This window comes from Protobothrops mucrosquamatus, unplaced genomic scaffold (assembly GCF_001527695.2).
Source record: "Protobothrops mucrosquamatus isolate PMUCROS unplaced genomic scaffold, P.Mucros_1.0 scaffold1157, whole genome shotgun sequence".
NCBI lineage: Eukaryota > Metazoa > Chordata > Lepidosauria > Squamata > Viperidae > Protobothrops > Protobothrops mucrosquamatus.
In genome coordinates, this window is record NW_015387372.1 from 252946 (window position 1) to 274692 (window position 21747).

Here is a 21747-nt window from a genome sequence, read left to right on the forward strand (position 1 = left end):
AGCCTGTGGGGCGATTCAGACAAATAAGCACTGCTCAGCTTCTAAGCTCTTCCGTTTCTTTTCCCAACATGGCGGTAGTCACACCCGGTTCCTTCTGAGCAGGGGTCTCCAAACTTGGCAACTTTAAGACTGGTGGGTTTCAGCTGCCGGATGCTGGCTGGGGAATTCTGGGAGTTGAAGTCCACAAGTCTTAAAGTTGCCAGGTTTGGAGACCCCTGCTCCAGAGGAAAGAAGACCCTTTGCTGGGGGGGGGGGCAGCGTCGAGTGTTTTGCCTGCCAAAGATGGCAGGTTCTGTCCCTGGGAAAGTAAGAGAGGTCCTAGCAGATGAGTTGGTAGATGACAGTGGTTGGAGTCTGAGTCCTACCACTTACTAGAGGTTGGAGAGACTACTTTGTGAGACTACGTTTCATGCACCGTGCCTCTTGACTTTGCCTTAATGATTTGCCCATTCTGGTAGGCAAGAGTTCCAACTTCCTACACACACACACACACACACACACACACACACACACACACAAACACACATAAACCCAAACACACCCTCTGATCTTGAAACAAACATGTTTTGTCAGTCTTCTGGCTCATTCCATTTTGGTTTCTTTCTTTTTCCTGGTAAGGTTATATTTATCTGGTTATACTTCCAGCCAGTGGCAAGATCTTAACTGCTGGGTGTACGCTTGGTGGATGTGGGCGTGCTCGGCTCTTGTGTTTATCCAAGCCTGTGAAAAAGTGTTGGTTATGGCTGACTAATCAAACAAGGCAGGCTGATAAGGGGAGTTTGACCTGGGGAAAGGCTGCTGGCTGCGACCAGCCAGGGTGGGAAGGGCAGTTCGCGGACAACAAACAGGCTTTGAAAGAGGTTGGCTCTGGTTTAAAAGGGGCCTCTTTAGATGGAGGGAGACGCTTCCTAGCCCTGGCCTCTGTGCCTGGTTAAACATTCTCAGCATATTTCAGAATAGAATAGAGCTAGGAGGGACCTCGGAGGTCTTCTAGTCCAACCCACTGCTCAAGCAGGAGACCCTATGCCATTTCAAACAGGTGGCTGTCCAATCTCTTGTTGAAAGCCTCCAGTGATGGAGCACCTACAACTTCTGGAGGGAAGCTGTTCCACTGATTAATTGTTTTCACTGTCAGGAAATTTCTCCTTAGCTCCAGGTTGCTTCTCTCCTTGACTAGTTTCCATCCGTTGCTTCTTGTCTTGCCTTCTGGTGGGACGATCTGGGACATCCCAGAGCAGAAGAGAATCTGCCAGGAGCTGCACAGTCTCTCATCTATGGGGATTAAGTATCTGCCCCTCCCCACAGTTAGGGACAAGACAGAAAAAAGATCCCACTGCTTTAATCAGTTCCAAGACTCCACGGTGGTCTTTCCAGACCTCTTCAGGATTGTGGACTTTTGTTTGATGTTGTCCCTGCTCTTTTGCGTTGCTGGGAGGAGAGGGTGGAAACAGGGTTCTTCCAGTATTTCTTTGCTGCATGCACAACAAAATGGGATTTTGGTCTGGTGGGGAAGGCACCAGCTAGAAATCAGGGGGCTGGGAGTTCTAGTCCTGCCTCAGGCATTAAAGCCAGCTGGTGACTTTGGGCCAGTTGTTCTCTCTTAGTCCATCCCATCCCACAGGGTTTATTTCTTTATTTGACAGGTTTAAGAACTGCCCATCTCCCTCACAGAGATGTGGTTGTTGTGGGGAAAATAGGAGGACAGAGGAGTATTAGGTATGTTTGCCATCTTGAGTTATTTGTAACAATAAAAACAGGTGGGATCAAAACAATTATGCCACGAGGGTCCAACCTTGGCCACTTTTAAGACTTGTGGACTTCGACTCTCAGAATTCTAAGCATTTAAGTCCACAAGTGTTAAAGTTGCCAAGGTTGGACACTCCTAATTTGTGCTATAAAATAATACTTTTTGGGCAAATAATTCAGCCAGACAAATTCATATTTTAAATGAATTGATTCCTCTGTTGCCCAGGCAGCCAACAGAGAGATTGTCATCTTTTGAATCAGGAACTCAGTATTGCCATGGTTTGCTTGGCAATACAAAGACAAATTAAGGAAACTGTTTTCGGATATTGAGGTCTGCTCAGGGGGCTTTGCTCCGGGTCCCCTTGCTCAGAGTGGCACTGCCTTTGCTGTGCCTTCCAAAGCTGGGAGCCCAGGCTGACCCTAACTGGCATCCTTTCAAGTGAGAATCTGGGGCTCGCTCACAACAGCCCCCTTTTGAGGTTTGATCTTGATCAGTTTTATTGTTTGCCGGACTGATTTGCTTCCTTGATTGCATCCTGCTCTGAGGTCAGTAGATACAGAGTGACTTCTAAACACTTAAGTGCATAAGAAAACAAGAAGGGAGACAGATGAGGACTATGAGAAGCAACCTAGAACTAAGGAGAAACTTCCTGACAGTTAGAACAATTAACCAGTGGAACAACCTGCCTCCAGAAGCGGTGAATGCTCCAACACTGGAAGTTTTTAAGAAGAGACTGGACAGCCATTTGTCCGAAATGGTATAGGGTTTCCTGCCTGAGCAGGGGGTTAGACTAGATGACCTCCGAGGTCCCTTGCAGCTCTGTTACTCTGTTATTTCTGAAAAGTCATCAGGAATTGATCTCAACCCAAAAGAGGTTTTGCCTTTGTACACAACAGGTTAACACTTTTCTGATCAGGTATTGCTTGCTGTTTTTCTGTGAGTGTATGTATCGTCCAAGAAGCTTTCTTACCATGCCAGTGTTAATAATGGTGGCCGGCAAGATCTCCATTGCTCTGCCACTGTTAATTCTCCCTTGGTCATGGGCATTCATGAGTCCGCTAACTTGCAGCTCTTAACATGTATTTTTAATTGTGGAGTGAAGCAGATTCACCGGCGTTTTATAAAGAGGATAGGAGTATTTGTAATAAAAGCGCCCCGAGTCACTTGATTGTCAGCATCGTTTGACAGCTATGTAAATATGATGGATGAATGAATGAATGAATGAATGAATAAATAATGGATATTCAGCCGCTGCCATCCCAAGGGGGCAAAGCATCCCTCTCCCTGTTGTGGAGCAATGCTCAAACACTTTGTGGATTATCATCAGATTTGCCAACAAGGCTTGTATGCGTTTTTTTTGTGCTCTGCGCAGTAATGTTTTATGGAGTAAAGTTTAGATGCAACATTAACTCTGAATATTAATTCAGTGGGCTACAACGGCCACATCAGGAAGGCAGAATCCCTTGGCACTAGTACGTTGCAGAGATATCTGAGAGAGAGGAGGAGATGGATATGTGTGGGGGGACACACACACACACACACCCCTATCCACAGATCGTACACTGGGAAGGAGGACTGCCATTGCATTCGTGGTGGCTGAAACTCAGTCTGGAAAAGTTGGTCATTGGAGCAAACGGGTTCTTGAACTGGGATTCTCAAACTGGGAGCGTTTGGTCCTCTGGGAGTAGCCGGGAAAGAGTTTGTGCCTCAGAGCCAGAAATGCGGAGAACGTCCCCAGCCAATCGACTGGGGTGAAGGGAGGGAGCAGCCACACCATTTAATTAAAGGGAGGATGGGCCTAACAGTCATAAAGAGGAGGGGGTGTGCCAAGGTGCTTCCTTTTGGCTGCCACAGCCTGTGGACAAAGGCAGACACGGGCCACGATGAAGTCTCCCGAGGACCAGTGCGCTTGTAAGTCTCCTGTCTTTACTCCTTGCTGGAGCATGGGCTGGTCTGCTGGGTTTGCCAGGATCCCCTTAAGTGTGCCTTCTTCCTCACTTACTAGAGCCCCAAAGGGGGAGGTGGGGCTCCTTTGTCCCAGCACAACTGTTGTGTTTGTGTGCCTTGTTGTCTGAATCCACTCTTGGATCAACTTTCTCTCTCGCTTTGGAGAGGAAAGCAGCCGTGAGTCTGGAGATGGTTTTGCTGCAGGGTTGTCTGTGCTGCAGCTCTCTGACGTGGCTTTTGTTCCCCTGTCTGGCAAGCGTGGCCCGGGCGATGGGAAAGGCGCGGAAAAGGCAAGCTCAGCCTTTGGAGATCGAGTTGGGGCTGTCTGGAAAACTCCATTTTGAGGGAGCCTCTGCTCATCTCTGCTGGATCGGTGCAGGCCAGAGACAGAGGAGGTTCACTGGGAAACTTTATTTTACCTTTATTGAGCAATCCAGGAAGCCACAGGGCTGTGCCATGATATTGGGCGGTAGGTCATTTGTCATTTGACTGGATAAATGGTCAATTACTAGCAACAAAGAAGGGGGGTTGTTGATAAAGCTTATCTGCTTCCTGGTGCTCTTTATCCTAGAAGCCGCGCAGAGTCGCTTTGGGTAGGGGGATGACGGGATATAAATTTAATAAGTAAATAAAAGGGCTTGCCAGACAGCTGATGGACTGGAATTCACCGATTTTTTTGAATGTGGCAAAATTGGAGGCCCACTGATGAGGTTTTGTTTCAGACACTTGAGTGCCTGATGAGAACAGAGGACATTGTGGGAAGTAAACCCATTTGCCCCTTGGCTTAATGTGCGTCCTGTTTTCCAGAGGTGGAATCTGACTTTGCTTTGGATGCTGGTGAATGTTCATTTACTGGCGCTGTGCACACGTGTTTACTGTCGATTGGCCTCTTCGTTTATGAGGATCAGGCCTGCAGAGTCGAGCATTTTAGGGGTGTTTGTTGCTGCTTCTACCGTACAGATCAGCAACCAAAGAATGTGAGCTTCTGATGACCCTGTGGGGCTGGAGGTGGTTCTGGGGTCCTCAGTGGCAAATCTGCCACAGATCATGAACATCGGTCATTTCACTCCTGCTGTATAAAACGTTTTGGCCAGAAAAAGCCAGAATCTGGAAACTTTCTATTTTCTTACTCCTCTTCCAAAATCACCTCCTCCCTCTTGTAGTGAGAAGATCGGTCTTCTCGGCTTGCCTGGAAAGTTTATGGGCAGAGTCCAAACATAGAAGACCTCTCGAGAGCCTGTCTCTTCCTGTGGATTCCATAGGAAACGCTGTTAGTGATGGAGACCGAGCAGGGAGAAGAACATCTGGGTCTGCCCTCTGAGGTCATTGATGCCGCAGAGCAAGAGGACCAGGGCACGTGAAATTATGGGCCTGCTAATAAAATGCTTCAAGCTTTTAATCAAGTGGCTCTTCAGCCGAGAAGAAAGCAGCTTTGATAGTTTGCAGATCATCTTGAATCTTGTCCTTGAGCTTTGAGCCAGCTGGAGGAGTGGAGTAATAACAGCCCTGAAGAAGAAGCTCAGCCAGGCTCAGATTTGGTTAATGCCGCGCTGAGCCTCTGATCTCTGCCGTCTCTGAGAAAACCCAACAGCACAAGGGCTTCCGACACATTCGCGGTGGAGCTGCTGGTTGAGGAAGGCGGAGCTGTGGTGCGCAGGTAAAAGTCCTTGCGTGCCATCCTGGACACCTTTACTTAGAAGGAACAGGTAGCATGTGATGGAGCCATCATTTGAGCTTTCGGTGGAGATTCTCAGTCATCCAGATCATGGTTGTCCCCAAAAGTGCTTTTTCAAAAGGCAACTGGTCTTTGTTTTTCTCATCCAAGGAGCTTCTTCCGTTCTGAAGAACTGAACTTTAAAGCATAGCTTTTTAAACTTTTTTTTTCACTGCCCAATTCTTAGTGATGCTGGGTATTTCACAGAGAAAAAAAACACAGGACAATATAAACGAAGAACAAATGATGGCAAAAGCTGGGCAACAACTAGATAACAATGAAAACGCATTCACCCGACCCAGAAGCGGACTTAAACCAAAGGCCTGGGCAAGACGTTTCTGGGTCTGTTTCTGGAATTGGGTGCTCCTGTTCCCACTTAGACATCCGGGAAGGAAGGAGGAGGAAGACCCCGACACAAGCCGTGCTCTTAAGGCAGCGTAGCCGCCTTTTCCGTATCATCCCATTAAGGTACCATCCCTGCCTCTGTAGGAGGAGAACAGTTTGCTTTCCAGCTGCCCTCCTGGCCTGCTCAGCAAGGCATTGCAGCATACCAGGATTACTGTGAATTCTGGTCAGTCTGTCCCCGTCGCTCTTCCTTTGAACCAGGGCCATCTTTACTAAAATGGTAGCTTTAGTTCCAGCACTTTCCAGCTGTAGCGGTTTGATTCAAAAATACCCCTGCAATTCCGACTCTGGGATATTTATGGCTGGTTCCTTGGGAACATTAAAGCGTCACGTTGCATTTGGGGGCTTTTCATCTTCTTTTGTGGTTAAGCTAAGCTCCGGCAGAGGATCGAACTCTTCTGCAGTGATTTAGGCGTCCCACACTTCCTTTTGTTCCCAAAGAAAACTTCCTATTTTCACATACCGTTGTGATAAAAGAAATTGATTTGTATCTCTGCATGAAACTCAGCCTTTTAGGTTGCAGCTCATTCCTGGCTGTGTTTTGCTTGATTGCTTCTTTTGGGATAAATCGTGCTGCAAAACTGATCTCCTGGGAAGGTCAAGAGTTGAAGCTTTTTGTGCTGGCGTGCCCTTCCACCTTTGCCCTTCCACCTTTGCCCTGGGAAATTGGAGCAGACTGGCCTCAGCCCTGTCACCCACCAGGAATCAAAGCCCGGCTGGAACGCTCCAGGAGTGGAGGAGGAACACTAGCTAGCAGCCCCTTCCATCTGCTTTAAGGGTAGGAACAGGATTCTCCTTATAGAGTTGTGAAAGTTGGCTGGCTCAGGAATTCTGGGAGTTGAAGTCCACAGGTTGTGGCCATGATTTTCCCTCCCTATCAAGGCAGTTGACCCCAAATCTTTTTCTGCAGTCTTGAGGTGAATACTGTATTAGTATTTTATTTTATTTTATTTTGCATCATTACAATGGTCTTTTACTGGGCATTTTTTAAGAGTGTGTGACATCGCCATCCCTTCCCAGGAAATTACTGCTCATTGTGTCTCAAGCTAAAAGGGGGAAAGACAAAAAGTCAATCATAAAAAAAAGCAGGTCCCTGCTGGATTGGATCCCTGGCCTGTCAATCCCAGCAGCTTATTGTCTCAGTGACTCACCGACCCCTGCCCAAGGAAGACCCCTGGTCTCCCAGCAGATGGCCTTCGGAGGCAGTTCCACCACCATCAGAGTTAAAGGCCACCGGTTCTTATGACTTCCATGAATTGGTCCAGCCTGGTTTTTGAAGCCAGCCAAGCTGGTAGCCAGCACCACATCTTGTGGTCATGAATCTCAAAGTTTGATTATGCATTTGTGTGGGAAGAAAATTCATAGAATCCTAGGGCTGGATCAAGGTCTTCTAATCCAACCCCCTTCTTGAGCCATTCCGGTCAAGTGGCTGCCGGAGTCTCTTCTTGTAAACCTCCAGTGATGGAGCATCCACCACCCCAGGAGGCAAGCTGTCCCGTTGATTAGCTGTTCTCACTGTCATAAAATTCCTCTTGCCTGTGCTGATTCTTCCAGGATTCTTTGTGCTTTGGGTGAGGGCTGGGTCTGCTCACAGCAGCCTCTGGCTGGGCTGGGATCCCAACCCGCCTGGGGTGCCCAGGTTCGCTTTCTGCAGCCAGAGGAATGGCCGGGCCCTTTTTAAGAGGAGCGTCTTAGCTTGTGGCCCACTAGACCTGGTGGAAATTTTTCTTTAGGAATGCAGGCATGTTTGTGTCATACAGCACATGTTTACCCTCTTGCTGAGTATATGAGTCTCCGTGATGTGCATCTGGTTTGTCAGATGAACCGCTAGGCTTTTGAGCTGCTTGCCTGCAGAGCAGGTTGGAAAGGTAGAGAGAACCAGCAAGGCAATAATGCCTGATGGCCTCTTTGATTAGCAGGGGAAGTCTAGATTCCTTTGGGTTTCCCTTCCACTCGTGCGTGGGCTGTCTTGCTGCCGCCGAAGCAGTTAAAGAGATCACACTGGATAGAAGTGACGTTGCCAAAATCGAAATATTTTTGTGCTCCTCAATTTCTCACTGTTGTTTCTTCCTTCTTTATCATTTCCTGGTGTAAACAAGCTACAAGAGGTTTTTTTTCTAATGCTAATTTTACGCTTCCCGAGAAACCTAATTTTCTAAATCGCTGCATAATCTTTCTCCACCCTTGAGTTCAGCCCTGACAAAAATGGCGACATGATTCACTGCTGCTCTCTTTTGAGTCGCTGCCTGGTTTGGCTTGGCCTCCTTCCCTGTCTTGGTCAAGAGAGGCCTGCTGGCCCAGTTGGGCAAACGGGAGGGGGGGGGATGTTTTGCTGACAAAAGGACCGGTCCAACCGGATTGGCAAGGCACGCCGCAGAGTGCTGAGTCTCTGGATTGCAGCTGATCCCAGGAACGCCTTTGGGATCCTCAGGGCTGGCATTTGGGCGAGATCAGCTCAGACTCCCCAAGAGGAGGAAGCCACTAGATTCCTGTCCCCGGCTCTTTCTCCTTTGTCCCCTTTGGAGCTGGTCCATTTGCATGAAAACAGCTTCTCTGGGCAGCAGGGTAGATGAGGGAGGGAGAACGTGGGGGCCAGAAGACCAGGTGGGGAGGGCTGTGGAGTAGAGGAGGAGGAGGAGGAGGAGGAAAATTCACATGCCCTGAGAAGGGATGGGTGTCTGGGTGTCTGTTGTGTGTGTGTGTATGGTTGGCTTTCTCTGGTGTTGCTGAGCTTGGACAACAGGGTCATAAAGTTCAGCAGCCAAAGCCCCTCCGGCCAAGCCATGGAGCTTATTCTCCGTTCAGTCCAGCCACACAGAGGCAGCTGGTGAGGCTGATGGAGTAACTGCACTTTGTTGAGACCCCTGCATGCCGGATTAGGGAAGGCTGCTCAGCTGCGCCTTTCCCGGCCGTTTCGGAGGTTTGAATTGGCCTCTGATTGATCCCTCAGCCTAGCAGGGATCTCTCGGTCAGTGGTTAACAGGAGGGACTGGCACCTTGAGCTCCTGGCAGGGCGGGAGTATTGATCTCTCCTCCTGAAAGGGGATCTCCCACGCTCCCTATGAAGCCACCCACCTTTGGGGAGGGGGCTGCCTCGTGGGACCAGGGGGTGGGGGAGGCTAGGCTCTGGAGCTGCTGATTGACAAAGAGATTTAGTCCATTGACATTTTTTTAAATAAAAAAACCTCTTTTTTCTAGGTCTGCTAGCCAACATCACCATGTTCACCAAAAAGAAGAAACGCATTGAGATCTCGGCCCCCTCCAACTTCGAGCACCGGGTCCACACGGGCTACGACCAGCAGGAGCAGAAGTTCACGGGGCTGCCCAGGCAATGGCAGGGCATCATCGAGGAGTCGGCCAAGCGGCCAAAGCCACTGGTGGACCCCGTGTACATCACGGCCGTCCAGCCCGGCTCTCAGAAGGTTGGTGGCACCTGCTCTGCCCCCCCCGAAGGCTGCGACAGTGGAGATGGGCCAGTGCGCAGAGGAGGGGGGGGGTTCGGTTTCAGAGGAGCTCATGCAACGCCCCAGAGGGGCTTTTTCAAGAGGCAACTGGCCTTTCCGTGTCTTTTCTCTTGAAGCTTCTTCAATTCTGACCGAATGGTGGGGTTCCTGAGCTCCCCCACCCTTCCCTCAGAACCGAAGAAGCTTCTTGAATGAGAAGCGAAACGTCTCCCAAGAGAAAAGACACAGAAAGGCCAGTTGCGTACCTTCGGGACAACCATGACCTGGGTGACCGAGAATCTGCACAGACATTCGGGGACACGATCGGTTCAAGGCCGAGACTTAATTAGCTTTGCTCAGGGTGTCAATCTCCCATTGAACTGGAACCCAAAGGGACCAGAGGCGCAGATCTTGAGTTCTTGCCGCATCATCTGAGAACTGAGAGCATAAACGAATTTTTTTGTGTGACTGAACTGCCACTTTGCTTCAGGCAGAGTTCCCGAGAAAGTGGATTCAGTTTTCACAAGCAATAAGATACGGTCCGTCATGCAGCAAATGTGCGCTTCTCCAGGGTCTGCATCTTTTCAGAACATGCGCTGCAGCTCTGAGGCTGGACACGTTGGGCATGCCCAGCTGCCAGGATCCGGATCTTGTCCCAGCAGCCAGGCCAGGGGGACCACTCTTGAGCTGGCCCCGGAGACCAAGGCAGCGGCTGTTCAGAGGCAGCCTGGCTCTTAGCTCTTAGCTCAGGGTGGGGAAGCGGGAAATCCTCCTTTGCGCTGAATTAGGAGGGAGGGAAGGCGAGCCGGCCGGGACGGATCCTGAAAGCAGAGTTGGGGATCAGCCGGAGGTGAAACTGCCGAGTCTGTCAGGGCGAAGGGGCTGCCAGTCGGCTTTACGCAGGCAGTCCTCGACTTACGACCACAACTGAGCCCAAAATTTCCTTGGCTAAGCAAAGTTGTTAAGTGAGTTTTGCTCCATTTTACGACCTTTCTTGCCACAGTTGTTAAGTGAATCACTGCAGTTGTTAAGTTAGTAACACAGTGGTGAAGTGAATCTGGCTTCCCCCTGGACTTTGCTGGTCAGAAGGTCGCAAAAGATGATCACATGACCCCAGGACAGAGCAACGGTCGTAAGTATGAACCAGTTGCCAAGTGCCTGAATTTTCATCACGTGACCAGGGGGATCTTGCAGCGGTCATAAGTGTGAAAAATGGTCCCAATTCACTTTTTTCAGTGCCGTTGTAACTTTGAATGGCCGCTAAAAGAATGGTTGTAAGTCGAGGACTATCTGTGCCCATCTCTCTGTTCTACCCCAGATATCCCCCCTTTGCCAGGCTGGGTTTAGCCCCGTGGAGAGTGACCCTGGAACGGAAAGAGCCTGGCAAGGGAGGGCAGAGCGTGGATGCAGTGGGTTCAAGGACTCCAGGGATGGCCGGATAAGGTTTGGGGCATCTCTGAGCGGAAGGAGTATCAGCTTTCAGGTTTCAGCCGGCTTTGGGACCCAAACAGGAGCAAATGTATAATTTTGGGGAGAGAAATAGACCTCGGTTGCAGGCTTGATTGAAAAATAGGCATACTGTGTTTTGGAAACGGGCCAAATTGTTCCGACTCAGAATGGTCAAATGTCCCTGCACACACACCCCACTTGTGGGCTTGCGTTGCCCCAGACCCCGCCTGGAATGGGGGCAGGCCCTGCCCCTGAGGAGAGGAGGGGGGCTTCGGAGTCTCAGCCTCCTCCTAGCGTGAGCAAAGAGTGACTCAACTGGGGCTTTTCCTGAGGAAAGCCGGGTGCCAGAAAGTTGGGCAACAGTGGTTGTTCCGGTCCTGCCACCCCACCCCCCTGTAGCGTCTCCTCTGTCCCAAAAGGAAGACTGTGGTGACAGGAAACCTTGGGACTCAAAAGGCCCAGCTCCAGAAGGCCCTCCTGCCTTGGTCCCAGCCCTTCCTCCCTCTCGATGGGGGTGGGGGGGGCTGCTCAGTTCTTGGAGAAATCAGGCTGGCTCTTCCCGGTCTCTCAGGGGAGCCCACTGAGCCTTCGGCAGAGCTTGGCTGTTTCTGTTGGCGGCAGGGCGCATTGTCCGGGAGGGCGAGGTAGCTGTGGTGGGGAGAGGTCTCCCCCACGTGGGCTGCAGCTGGGAGGGTCTCTTGGCCAGCTCGCTTTCCACTTCGGAAATTCATTTGGAGCCGCAAATCGCAGGTGGTTCACTGGCCGTTTCCAGGAATCCCGCAGGAAGTGCAGAATCGTTGCTAGCAGCTGTTGCTGGGCAAAGCGTCTCTCTTTCCCTGTTTGGTCTCTGTGGTTAAGCGGGGGAAGGAGGGGGGGTCCTTCAGGGTCTCCTCAGTTTTAAAAAAACAACGGCCACTGATGGTTCTGCACAATATGCTGAAGAGGGAGGGAGACAGAAGCCACCACCACCACCACCTTGGTCAGCCCTCCTCCTTACACCACTCCTTGTGTGCGTTTATTTTTGCCAAAATAAACGCTTCCGTTATTTCCCCTGGCCTCTATTTCTGGGGGGAGCAGCCATCTCTGCACTTCCGGAGTGATGAGGGGTCTCCAAACTGGGCAACTTTAAGACTTGTGGACTTCGACTCTCAGAATTCCTCAGCCAGCCATGCTTAAAGTCTTGAAGTTGCCCCATCTGGAGACCCCTGTACTAAAGCAGACTGGGAAGACAATGAGGTAGAGACCTTCTCCGGAGCTCAGTTGGTTCCTGGGTGTCTTTAATCATTAGGGAAGCATTTGAGGGCAGCCTGCCTCACCTGAGACTGAGAGAGCAGGAAATGCCTGATTTGGCAGGTTCTTCTTCCAAAGTGTTTTAGAGATCGAATCCATTTTAGATCGGGAGCATCTTACTTGCTTGTGGTGTAATCAGGAGACTCGGCTGCAGAGCCAGGAAGCCAAAGACGGCCTCCCCACTTAGAGTTGTCTGGGATTCCCAGGCTGAGTAACTTGGTTTTTGCTGGCTGAAATTCGGGGAGTTAACTGGGTGACCCGGGGGGGGGGAGGAAGGTTGGTGTAAGGCTGCCTTTCAGGCGTTGCCTTCCAAATCCAGCACTCCTGGCATTCATCATTTCAGCACTGACATATTTTTTAAAAAGTGTCTCAGCATGGATGGCGTGTAGTCACAGGAGAAAGGGAGAGAACAGCTCTGTAAAGGTCCCATTTCCTCTCCTCCCATGTGCAAGTCCTCCTTCCCTTGTTCTCCCCACCAGGCCCACCGCTGGGCGCTTCTGGTGCCAAAGCTGGAATCGTCTTGGGCCATCGTCAAGCATTCATCAAGCATCTTATTTTGTTTTTATGTTGCTTACCTTATTTTCTTTTCTGTTTGTGTATCCCCTTCTCCCCCCCTCCCCCCCATAACTGCCTGGTCCATGTTCCATTCCATGTGCGTAAGACCATCGTGCGCGGAAACAAAACTTCCAAGGACGGTTCCCTGGCCTGGCTGCTAGATGAGTTTGAGAACATGTCGGTGTCACGCTCCAACTCGCTGCGCAGGGACAGCCCTCCTTTCCCGGCTCGGCATGACCAGTTTTACCAGGAGAACGGCCTGGGAGAGGCGCTGGGCAGGCCCCGCCACCACCTGCACCAGCACCAGCACCCTCCCCTCACGGAGGACGATGGTGGGGGCAGCAAGAGCAGAGAGCCCAAGGAGCGGAACCGCCACGGGCCCAGGAACGACGTGGACCCGAGCAGGGAACGGGGCTGGGACAACAGGACTGCCGCCCCACACTCCCGTGGGCACGAACCTCACCACAAGCCGCACCAGCAGTCTGGCCACCCCCGGCCTCCTGAGCACCCGAAGCCCTTGCCGGAACACAGTCACCGAGCGCCTGAGCGGGACAGGAAGAGGGAGGCCCCCGCCGAGCGCGTGGTCAAGAGGGAGCGGACGGAGGGGCCCGACAAGAGACCCAAGTCCACCTACACTGGTGAGGCCAGCCCACAGTCCCCCCGGGAAAAACGGCCCCTCTCCGGGCCCAATATCCGGACCCCGAATATCCCCATCTCGGAAGGGGTGATGAAGACCGCACAGCAGACTGGACGGCCTTTTAACACCTACCCCCGCGCAGACACCGATCTTGTCCGTGGCACTCAGGTAAAACCTCTCAGGGCATCGTAGAGCTTGGGGCCCTTGTGGGACTGGCCAGCCTGGATCGATCCACTGGAGGTGCCGTTCTCGTGACGTCTGAGTCCGTCCACCTTCTCAGCATAGCCTAGCTGGCTGACCGAGTGGTAAAGCCTGCGCTCCTCCTCTGCCTCAGGAGGACCAGCCTGGTAGCCAGTGCAGAGCCTGCTCCTCCTTCATGCTCCGTTCTGCACCTGTTCTGGATTCTCTTCTCACCTTCCTCTGCCCAGTAGTTCTCCCTTGCCTTCTGCCTTCCATCAGCTGCAGCCGGGGCTTCCTACCTGCCTGCCTCGCCTTTTCCGGGTGCTCTCCTTCCTCGCTTCCACTAACCAGTCACTCCTGTGTTGTCCATCTTGTCGTCTGCCCTCTGCTTGGTCTCCTCTACATACAAATAACCATCTGATGACACTCTCTTCTCCTGTGTAGCAACCTCTGTCTGTCTTCATAGAAACTCTGCAGCTGCACAACGACCTCTCGTATCGTGGACGCCATCAAACTGCTTTCTCTTCTGCCTCTGCCACCCAACTCTTTCCTCTTCCTCCTCTTACGACAGGACCAGAACTTAGACGTAAAGCTCAGTTTTCACGCAACTGGTGTGCCTGCCCTGGTTTCAGTCTTTCCCGCTGATCCATGCTCCTCGTCCCTCTCTCTTGCTGAACCTGGCTCTCTAGGGGGGCTCCTTCTGCAGGAAGCTGAGAGAGGGGAGCACAGGGTCCTAATTTGGCCCTCGCCGTGGCTCCTCCTTTGGAAGGGCCCAACCCTCAGCTTAGCTAAATGGACTCCCCGAGTCAACTCCTCGACCTCTGCGCTGAAAAGGACATTTTTACAAGGGGGCTTTTTGGGAGACTCTGCTGACCCTGAGGGAAAGATAAGGCTGTAAGGGTGGGGGAATAAGCAGCATAGAGCCGAGCTATCCCCAGATCTCTTTGTGGCCGTAAGAAGGGAATGCGCAGATGACCCTCTGGAGCAGAGGTCCCCAGCCTTTGGGCAACAGGGACCAGTTCCGTGGAGAGAGGTTTTTCCGTGGACCGGAGGGTGCGTAGTTTTGTGCGCTGCCTGCATCTCGCGGATGGGGCTTTGCTTGTTTGCGCAGACCGGTTGCTGGTCCACGGACCGGGGGTTGGGGACCCCTGTTCTAGAGCAGGGCTCGCCAACCTGGGCAACTTTACGACTTGTGGACTTCAACTCCCAGAACGACTTGTGGATGTCAACTCCCATATGCTGGCTGGGGAATTCTGAGAGTTGACACCCACAAGTCGTTCACGGATGTGAAGCCCACAAGTTGTAAAGTTGCCAAGGCTGGTGAGCCCTGCTCCGTAGACATTATGGCTGCTAGTCGGGTCCACTCTTCTGAGGAGCGGCTTCTAGCACACTCACCTGCCCAAAGACGGCAGCTGTGCTTTGCAAATGAGCAGGATCGAAAGAAGCCACGTCAGTCGAGACAAAACAAGGGACTAGTCCTGGGTTCCTTCTGCGTAAGGAGGAAAAGGCTTGATAGGCTGATCCTCCCTCTCTGTGAGGATAAAGACGGATCCAGTCCCAAGTCCCTGCACAGCGAAAGCACTACTTTTTATGCTTGCAGTCACAATGGCTTCCCCTTCTCTCTCTCTAGGCAGAGCATCGACCGGGGAAAGGCCCAGAAGCAGCCTCCAACGGACCCGTGGGCGGGAACAGCGGCCCCTCCAGGCCCCCCCCTTCGGGCCCAACCCGATCCAGAAATCTGGAGCCATCGCCTCTGGGACTCTCCCAACACGCTTCGGACCCCCACTTGACCCACGTGCCATCACCGCCAGCCCCCCAGCCTCCGCAGCCCCCTCCCCAGCAGCCTGCGGCCCCCACTCCTCCAGCTCCTCAGCAGCCCTGCTCCCCGCAGCGGGAGCCCCAGCGGGTCTCCCACGAACAGTTCCGAGCTGCCTTGCAGATGGTGGTTGATCCCGGAGACCCCAGGACCTACCTGGACAACTTCATCAAGATCGGCGAGGGCTCCACGGGCATCGTCTGCATCGCCACCGTCAAGAGCTCCGGGAAGCTGGTGGCGGTCAAGAAGATGGACCTGCGCAAGCAGCAGAGGCGGGAGCTGCTCTTCAACGAGGTGAATGGAGTTGAATTGACCCAAAGGTGCTTTTCCAAAAGGCAACTGGACCTTCTGTGTTTCTCCTCTTGAAGTCGTTTCACTTCTCGTCCAAGAAGCTTCTTCAGTTCTGACTGAATGGTGTGGACACCATTAAGCCAAAAATGGTGAAAACCTCACTATTCAATCAGAACTGAAGAATCGTCTTGGATGAGAAGCGAAAGGTCTTCAAGGAAAAAGCCAAGAAAGTCCAGTTGCCTCTCGGAAAAGCACCTTTGGGACAACCAGGGCTCGGATGACGGAGACTCTCCAGAGACATGGATTCCGTTGAATTAAATTCTTAATTTGGCCAAGGGTGGTTAGACACACAAGGAATTTGTCTCTCGGAGTACATGCAAAGCAGCAGAGTCATCATAATCATCATAATGGCACCAGTGAAGGGGGCCATAGGAGGACCTGCCCGGTTCTGCCTCAGACAAGCTGTGCTGGGCAAACTCTGCGGCCCTCCTGGGCTGCCACCAGGGATTTTGGGTTAAAGGTCTCACCTGCCTGAGGCCAGCAGCCTCTCTCTGCACACACACCCCTTCCCACAGAAAGCGGCTCCTTCTTACCTGCCTTCCCCCCCCCCCAGGTTGTGATCATGAGGGACTACCAGCACGAGAACGTGGTGGAGATGTACAACAGCTACCTGGTGAGCGATGAGCTCTGGGTGGTCATGGAGTTCCTGGAGGGCGGCGCTTTGACCGACATCGTCACACACACCAGGTAAGGGACACCGCAGGCGGGGTGGGCTGCTCCCCTCCCTTTGGAGAGACGTGCCACGGGGGCTCCGTGGGATTCTGGGTCTGGCGGGTGGCCTGGCTGCCACTCCGGGACTCGGCCGCTTCCTTCCCGTCCAAGAAGCGGATTCTTCTTCCCTCCGAAGGAGAAGTGCCCACCAGGAGTGTTCTAATACAGGCAAGTCCTCGACTTACAACGGCTCATTTAATGACCGTGGCACTTATGTGACTTCTGTTTTTCACACGAGCATTGCAGCACCTCCCTCCCCCCCCCCAAAATGGCCATGTGATTCACACGATCAAAATTCAGATGCTTGGCAACTGAAAGGTCCTGGGACCACGTGATCCCCTTTTGAGACCTTGCGACAAGCAGAGCCAACGGGGGAGGCCAGATTCGCTTAACAACCGTCTTCCTAAGTTGACAAGTGTGACGATTAACTTAACAACGGTGGCAAGAAAGGGCGTAAAATGGGGCAAAACTCACTCAACCACTCTCTCCCTTAGCAACGAAAATCTCGGGCTGAATTGTCACTGTAAGTCGAGGACTGCCTGTATATTAATCCGGGGGGACAAAATGTGTATGTGTGTTGTTGTTTTAATGCACCTTTTTTAATGTCTTGTTTGTTTTGTGTGTTTTTTTGTTTCTTTAACGAACACTGTTGGCATTTTGCATTTTAACTTTTTTTTTTTTGAATAAAACAAAAATAGAAAGAAAAGAAGGGTAAAGTGCCGTGTTTTCTTCTGCTTGAAGGATGAACGAGGAGCAGATTGCGGCCGTCTGCCTCTCGGTGCTGAAGGCCCTTTCCGTGCTGCACGCGCAGGGCGTCATCCACCGGGACATCAAGAGCGACTCCATCCTGCTCACCCACGACGGACGGGTGAGCTGCCCAACCCCAGGCCTCCTGGAAAGCCCGCCCTCTCCCTCTTCCATGGCTTTTTGCTCCCCAAACCAGCTGGCGTTTTGGCGGCCCCAATTCCCTAAAAGCTGCATGCAAATCCTAGGGAGAAAATCCCTGGCTCTCTAGCTAGCACACACACACACACACACACACAAAAACACACCCCCTGCAAGACCACTTCAGTAGTCCTTGGAGAGTCTTTGAAAATCCAACCTTTGGCAACTTCAACTCCCAGAACTCCCTAGGCAGCTGGCAACTTTATGACTTGTGGGCACACACACACACACAATGGTGCTGGGGGGGGACTTTCTGAAGCCCTGGGAAGCAGCCGTGGGACAGCTCTGCGGAGCCCCCCCCCTGACGGCCTCCTCCCCTGCCCTTCCTTCAGGTCAAGCTCTCCGACTTCGGATTCTGTGCACAAGTCAACAAAGAGGTGCCGAGGCGCAAGTCGCTGGTGGGGACCCCTTACTGGATGGCCCCGGAGCTCATCTCTCGGCTGCCCTACGGGCCGGAGGTGGGTGAGGCGGGGAAGGCCTGACGGGTCTCCTCCTCTGCGGGAGGGTTTTGTGGGGGGGCAGAGGGGGGGGCTTTGGAGACAGTGCTGTAGTAGCTAAGCTAGGTGGAGCTCAGGTGTCCGTTGGTAGAGGGCAGCCCCAGAAAACCTTAACCGCCAGAGACCGCGAAAGTTCCCCTCCCAAACCCTAAAGCTTTAGATAAATGGGATGTTTCCGGGTGGCTGCCCTCCTTCCGGCTCCCCCCTCACTGGAAAATCCATCTGGAAAAGAAGAATATTGCTGCTGGAGAGAGAGAATAGAGCCCCCCCTCCCTCCCTCCCTCCCTCCCCCACCAGCCACGCCTGGGCAATGCAGCTGACCAGAGGTTTCCAGGGAAAAGAGGAAAGGAGCAGATGAGAGGGGTGCAGGGGCCGCTCCTCCCTCAACCCCTCCCTGCCCTTCCTCCCGATGACCCTTCCGCTCTTCCAGGTGGACATCTGGTCCCTGGGGGTGATGGTGATCGAGATGGTGGACGGGGAGCCTCCCTATTTCAATGAGCCCCCTCTGAAGGCCATGAAGATGATCCGGGACAACCTGCCCCCCAAACTCAAGAATCTGCACAAGGTGAGCGCCCTCTCCTGCTCTCTGCCTCGCCCAGCCGGGCAAGGGGGCGGCTTCTGGGGGGGTTCCAAGTTCCCCCTCCCCCCTCCCTCCCTCCCTCCCCCAGATTGCCGTGTCCTGCCATTTTTGGCTCAGGCGCATCATCCCAGGGCAGCTTCTGCTGCCAGTTGTTCAGGCCAGGGGTGGTGATTCCGCTGCCCTCGGCCACTGACGGCCTCAGCCCCCTCTTCATTGGCCTGACCTGGCTGTGGCCCTCCTGCTGGGCGGCAGGGAAGCGCCTCCTTCATAATCGGAGGTCAGATTCGACTCCCAGAATTCCTGAGCCGGCATAACTGGCTGCCTGCTGCCTGCCCCTGTGCCAGCTGGTTTCTAGGTCAGGACCTGGTAGGAGACCACCAGGTTCAGGGCTTCTTTGGCCCAGGATGGGCAGAGAAAGTGGGTCAGTCCGGTGTTGGGGAAGGGGTTTCCTTGAGGCTCCCCAAGGGCCCCCCTCCCTCTCCCAGCTGTGGCTCACGCCGTTCCGCTCTTTCTCCCCCGGCAGGTCTCCCCTTCCTTGAAGGGCTTCCTGGACCGCTTGCTGGTCAGAGACCCAGCCCAAAGAGCCACGGCCAGCGAGCTCCTGAAGCACCCCTTCGTCGGCAAAGCCGGGGCCCCCTCCTGCATCGTGCCCCTGATGCGGCAGAACCGGATGAGATGAGCGAGCCGGACTCCTCCGTGAAGAGAGAACGGGCTGGGGGAAGAGCCATCATCCCCAGCCAGTCCCACGAAGCCGCTGGAGACCTGCGCACGAGGAGGGGGCTCTGGGACCCCACCGAGCCCTGCTTCCTGGGGATGGTGCCCCCCCAGTTGGTGTGGGCAGGAGGAGTTCAGCAAGCAGTCGGGACCCTTCCTTGAGGACTCCTCTTGGTCAACCGATGACGCGGCCCCCCAAATGGACCCTGCGGGCCCATCTCTAGCAGGGCTGCTCTGCGTCACCCTATTGTACTACTGAACTGAGGAGGGGCTTTGTCTGGGGTGGGGTGTGTGTGAAAAAAGGCAGCAACAGTTTCTCTCGCTGGTCTCCTGAATCCGGGGCTGCCCGGGGCTCTTCCGCACTGCAGAAATGTTTCCTTCTCTCTCAGCGGAGCCCAGAGAAAGTGGGCCCTTGGCCAAAGGCACTCCCAGGGGAGGGGGAAGCCCCCCAGGCAGAAACCCAGAAGCCCCGCTCACCTCCTTCAGAGAGGAGGGAGAGCAGAGCCACCGGCTGGGCCCAGAGGCAGGAGACTCCCTTGCGCCCCTGAAGGGAGGCGCTGCAATACTTTAGGGGCTCCCAGGTAGGGAGACGGGGCTCCAGAGGGCCCTGGCGGTTGGCTCTGGGGCTCCTGCTCGTTGGGAGGGGCCAGCCACGGGGGGGGGCGTGCTTCAGAGCCAGGCTTGTCACGGAGGCCCAGAGGGGCCAGGGGTGCTCTTAGGGGAGGGGCAGGAAAAGACCGCCCAGCAAGCCCCGCCCTTTTCCCCATAGCGTGCCCGAGAGCGCAAGGCGAGGGGCTTGGGCAGGGACTGCAGCCCTTGGTGCCCCTGATCCCCAAAGGCTGGCGTGAGTCCTCCCCCTTTGCCCAGCTTCTGGCCCCCAAAGACCCGGGGGGGGGCTGGCTGCTCTCTCGCAGCCTTGCAGCATCCCTTGCGAGACCCCCGGGAGGCCCCCTCCTCCTCCGCTTTGCCCTGCCCCAGTCCCCTTGCCCGCTCTCGCCCTTCCGGGCCCTCCTCTCCCTGTCTTGCAAAACCGGCTGCGGCAGGGACGTTCACGGTAGGCGGGAGTCCTTCCGGCCTGGATCTGAAGTGGCGAGGCCGTGGGGGTCCTTTGAGGCGGGTGTCTCCACAGGTCTGCCCTCCCTCGGCTCAGATGCCCAGGATCGGGTGCTGCAGGCCCGGCCTTTGCCCTGCTGCCCCTTCAGAACCCCCCCCCCCCAGCACTCCCAGTCCTCTGTCTTGCCATGTTTTTACAAAGTGGGTTCGGCCCGCTGCATGCTTCCTCTTCAGCTAAGAGCAGCCTGCCCCAAGAGATTGCCAGTTGCGTGTGTGCATGTGTGGGATGCGTGTGTGTGTGTTCCACTTCTCCAACCAGTGTACCTCTGGAACCAGCTGGTGGGGTGAGAAAGGCTCCTCTGGGCCCTGGGGTGGGCTGCCCAGCCAGCCCCTCCCTGCCTGACTCCTTCCCCGCCTGGGGTCTTTGCTGACTTCTGGGGTCTCTTCCTCTCTCCCCTCCATCCTCTGGCAGGGGGGCTCCGATCAGCCCCCCAGGGAGTTGAAGAGTGTTAAATGGGTCTTTGGTGCTAGCATTCCTGACTTAAAGACAACCCAGATGCGTTATCTTGGATTCCTCCTCCATCTCTGGGGAGGGGGCTCAGCCTCCCCACATCTTTCCTCCCTCAGTATTCCACATCTGCCAGAGGTCCGGAGGGGGCTCGGCTATCCCCCTTTTCACGCCAGTCTCTCCCTTTCCTCTGCTTGGGATAGCCGGTTGCTGCCTTTACTTCAGGAATCCTTTTTTTACCTGCAGTTTTCTTTCGGACAGCCTGGCACCTCAAGGACGCAGGGATTATTTCACTTTTCCTGTAGGGAAAAAGACTTAAAATCTCTGTTGAAGCTGCCAGGCCAAGGAGGGGGGATTCCTGGGGTGATAATCCTCCTCCTCCTCCTCCTCCTCCTGCTTCCACACCCCTCCGTGCCACAACACTACATTTCTCCCCCCCCCTTCTCTGAAAAGACTGGAATTTTAAACTGGAGGTCGGGAGGACCTGGCTTCAAACGCCCCCCACCCTCCCCGTCTCCTGGTTGCTTGAAGAATTTTATAACTGGAGGCCTCGACCAGAAATGTTTTTCCCTCTAAAAGAATGACTACTGATTCATTTTGTGGGTTTTGTTACTTTTTTAAAGAAATTATTTATATTGGGTTTTATTTTCTTTTTTCTCCCCCCTTTGGTAACTCAACGGTATTTGTGTTGAAATGATTTTTTTTAAAATTGCTTTGGAAAAAAAACCCGTTTAATTCTAGTAAGTTTTAGCCACGAATGGTCTTGTATAAAGAGTCTGGATTTTGTGTCAAAGTGGTGCTTGTGAACCTTTCTTCCCTAAAATACAGCATTAGGTTTGGGCGAGATGGTCCACCTTTAATAGTTAAAGAAGGGCACCATGCTATTCCCTTTATGTTTAATTCCCTCATTTTTAAAAAAGCTTGCTGGGACGTTTAAGAAAAAGCTACAGAAGAAGCAAAATCACGGGGTTCATATCTACCTAGAAGGAATTCCTTCCATGATTTAAATTTTGGGCATCTACAGTATAAACATAGGTGGGGGGAAAATTGATGGGAGGGCATCGTGGGGTGTCCTACACGGGCTTGGCCTGAGCAAGCCATCTTCTGATTCAATATCCCCACAAGCCGAGAAGAAAAAAGCTTGAATAATAAACATCTGGGCTTTTAACCAAACGCAGTTCATGCGAGGCATTTATGGAGGAAAG

The 21747-nt window shown here is 53.4% G+C and overlaps 1 protein-coding gene across 1 annotated transcript; it reads left to right on the top strand.

Annotated features, from left to right (window-relative positions):
* Nucleotides 1-9031: 9031 nt before the first annotated feature.
* On the top strand, nt 9032-18946 carry PAK4 (p21 (RAC1) activated kinase 4). Its single transcript, XM_015820678.1, has 7 exons — nt 9032-9239; nt 15020-15477; nt 16088-16221; nt 16987-17113; nt 17523-17648; nt 18118-18252; nt 18791-18946. The coding sequence occupies exons 1-7, from the start codon at nt 9032-9034 to the stop codon at nt 18944-18946; spliced, it is 1344 nt and encodes a 447-aa protein (XP_015676164.1).
* The last annotated feature ends 2801 nt before the right edge of the window (nt 18947-21747 follow it).

Bases quoted from the DNA above. Each gene is read 5' to 3' on its own strand.
- PAK4 (XM_015820678.1), top strand. From the start codon at position 9,032: ATGTTCACCAAAAAGAAGAAACGCATTGAGATCTCGGCCCCCTCCAAC. The intron at 15,478-16,087 runs GTGAATGGAGTT...CCCCCCCCCCAG, and splicing joins GGGAGCTGCTCTTCAACGAG to GTTGTGATCATGAGGGACTA. The intron at 17,649-18,117 runs GTGGGTGAGGCG...CCGCTCTTCCAG, and splicing joins GGCTGCCCTACGGGCCGGAG to GTGGACATCTGGTCCCTGGG.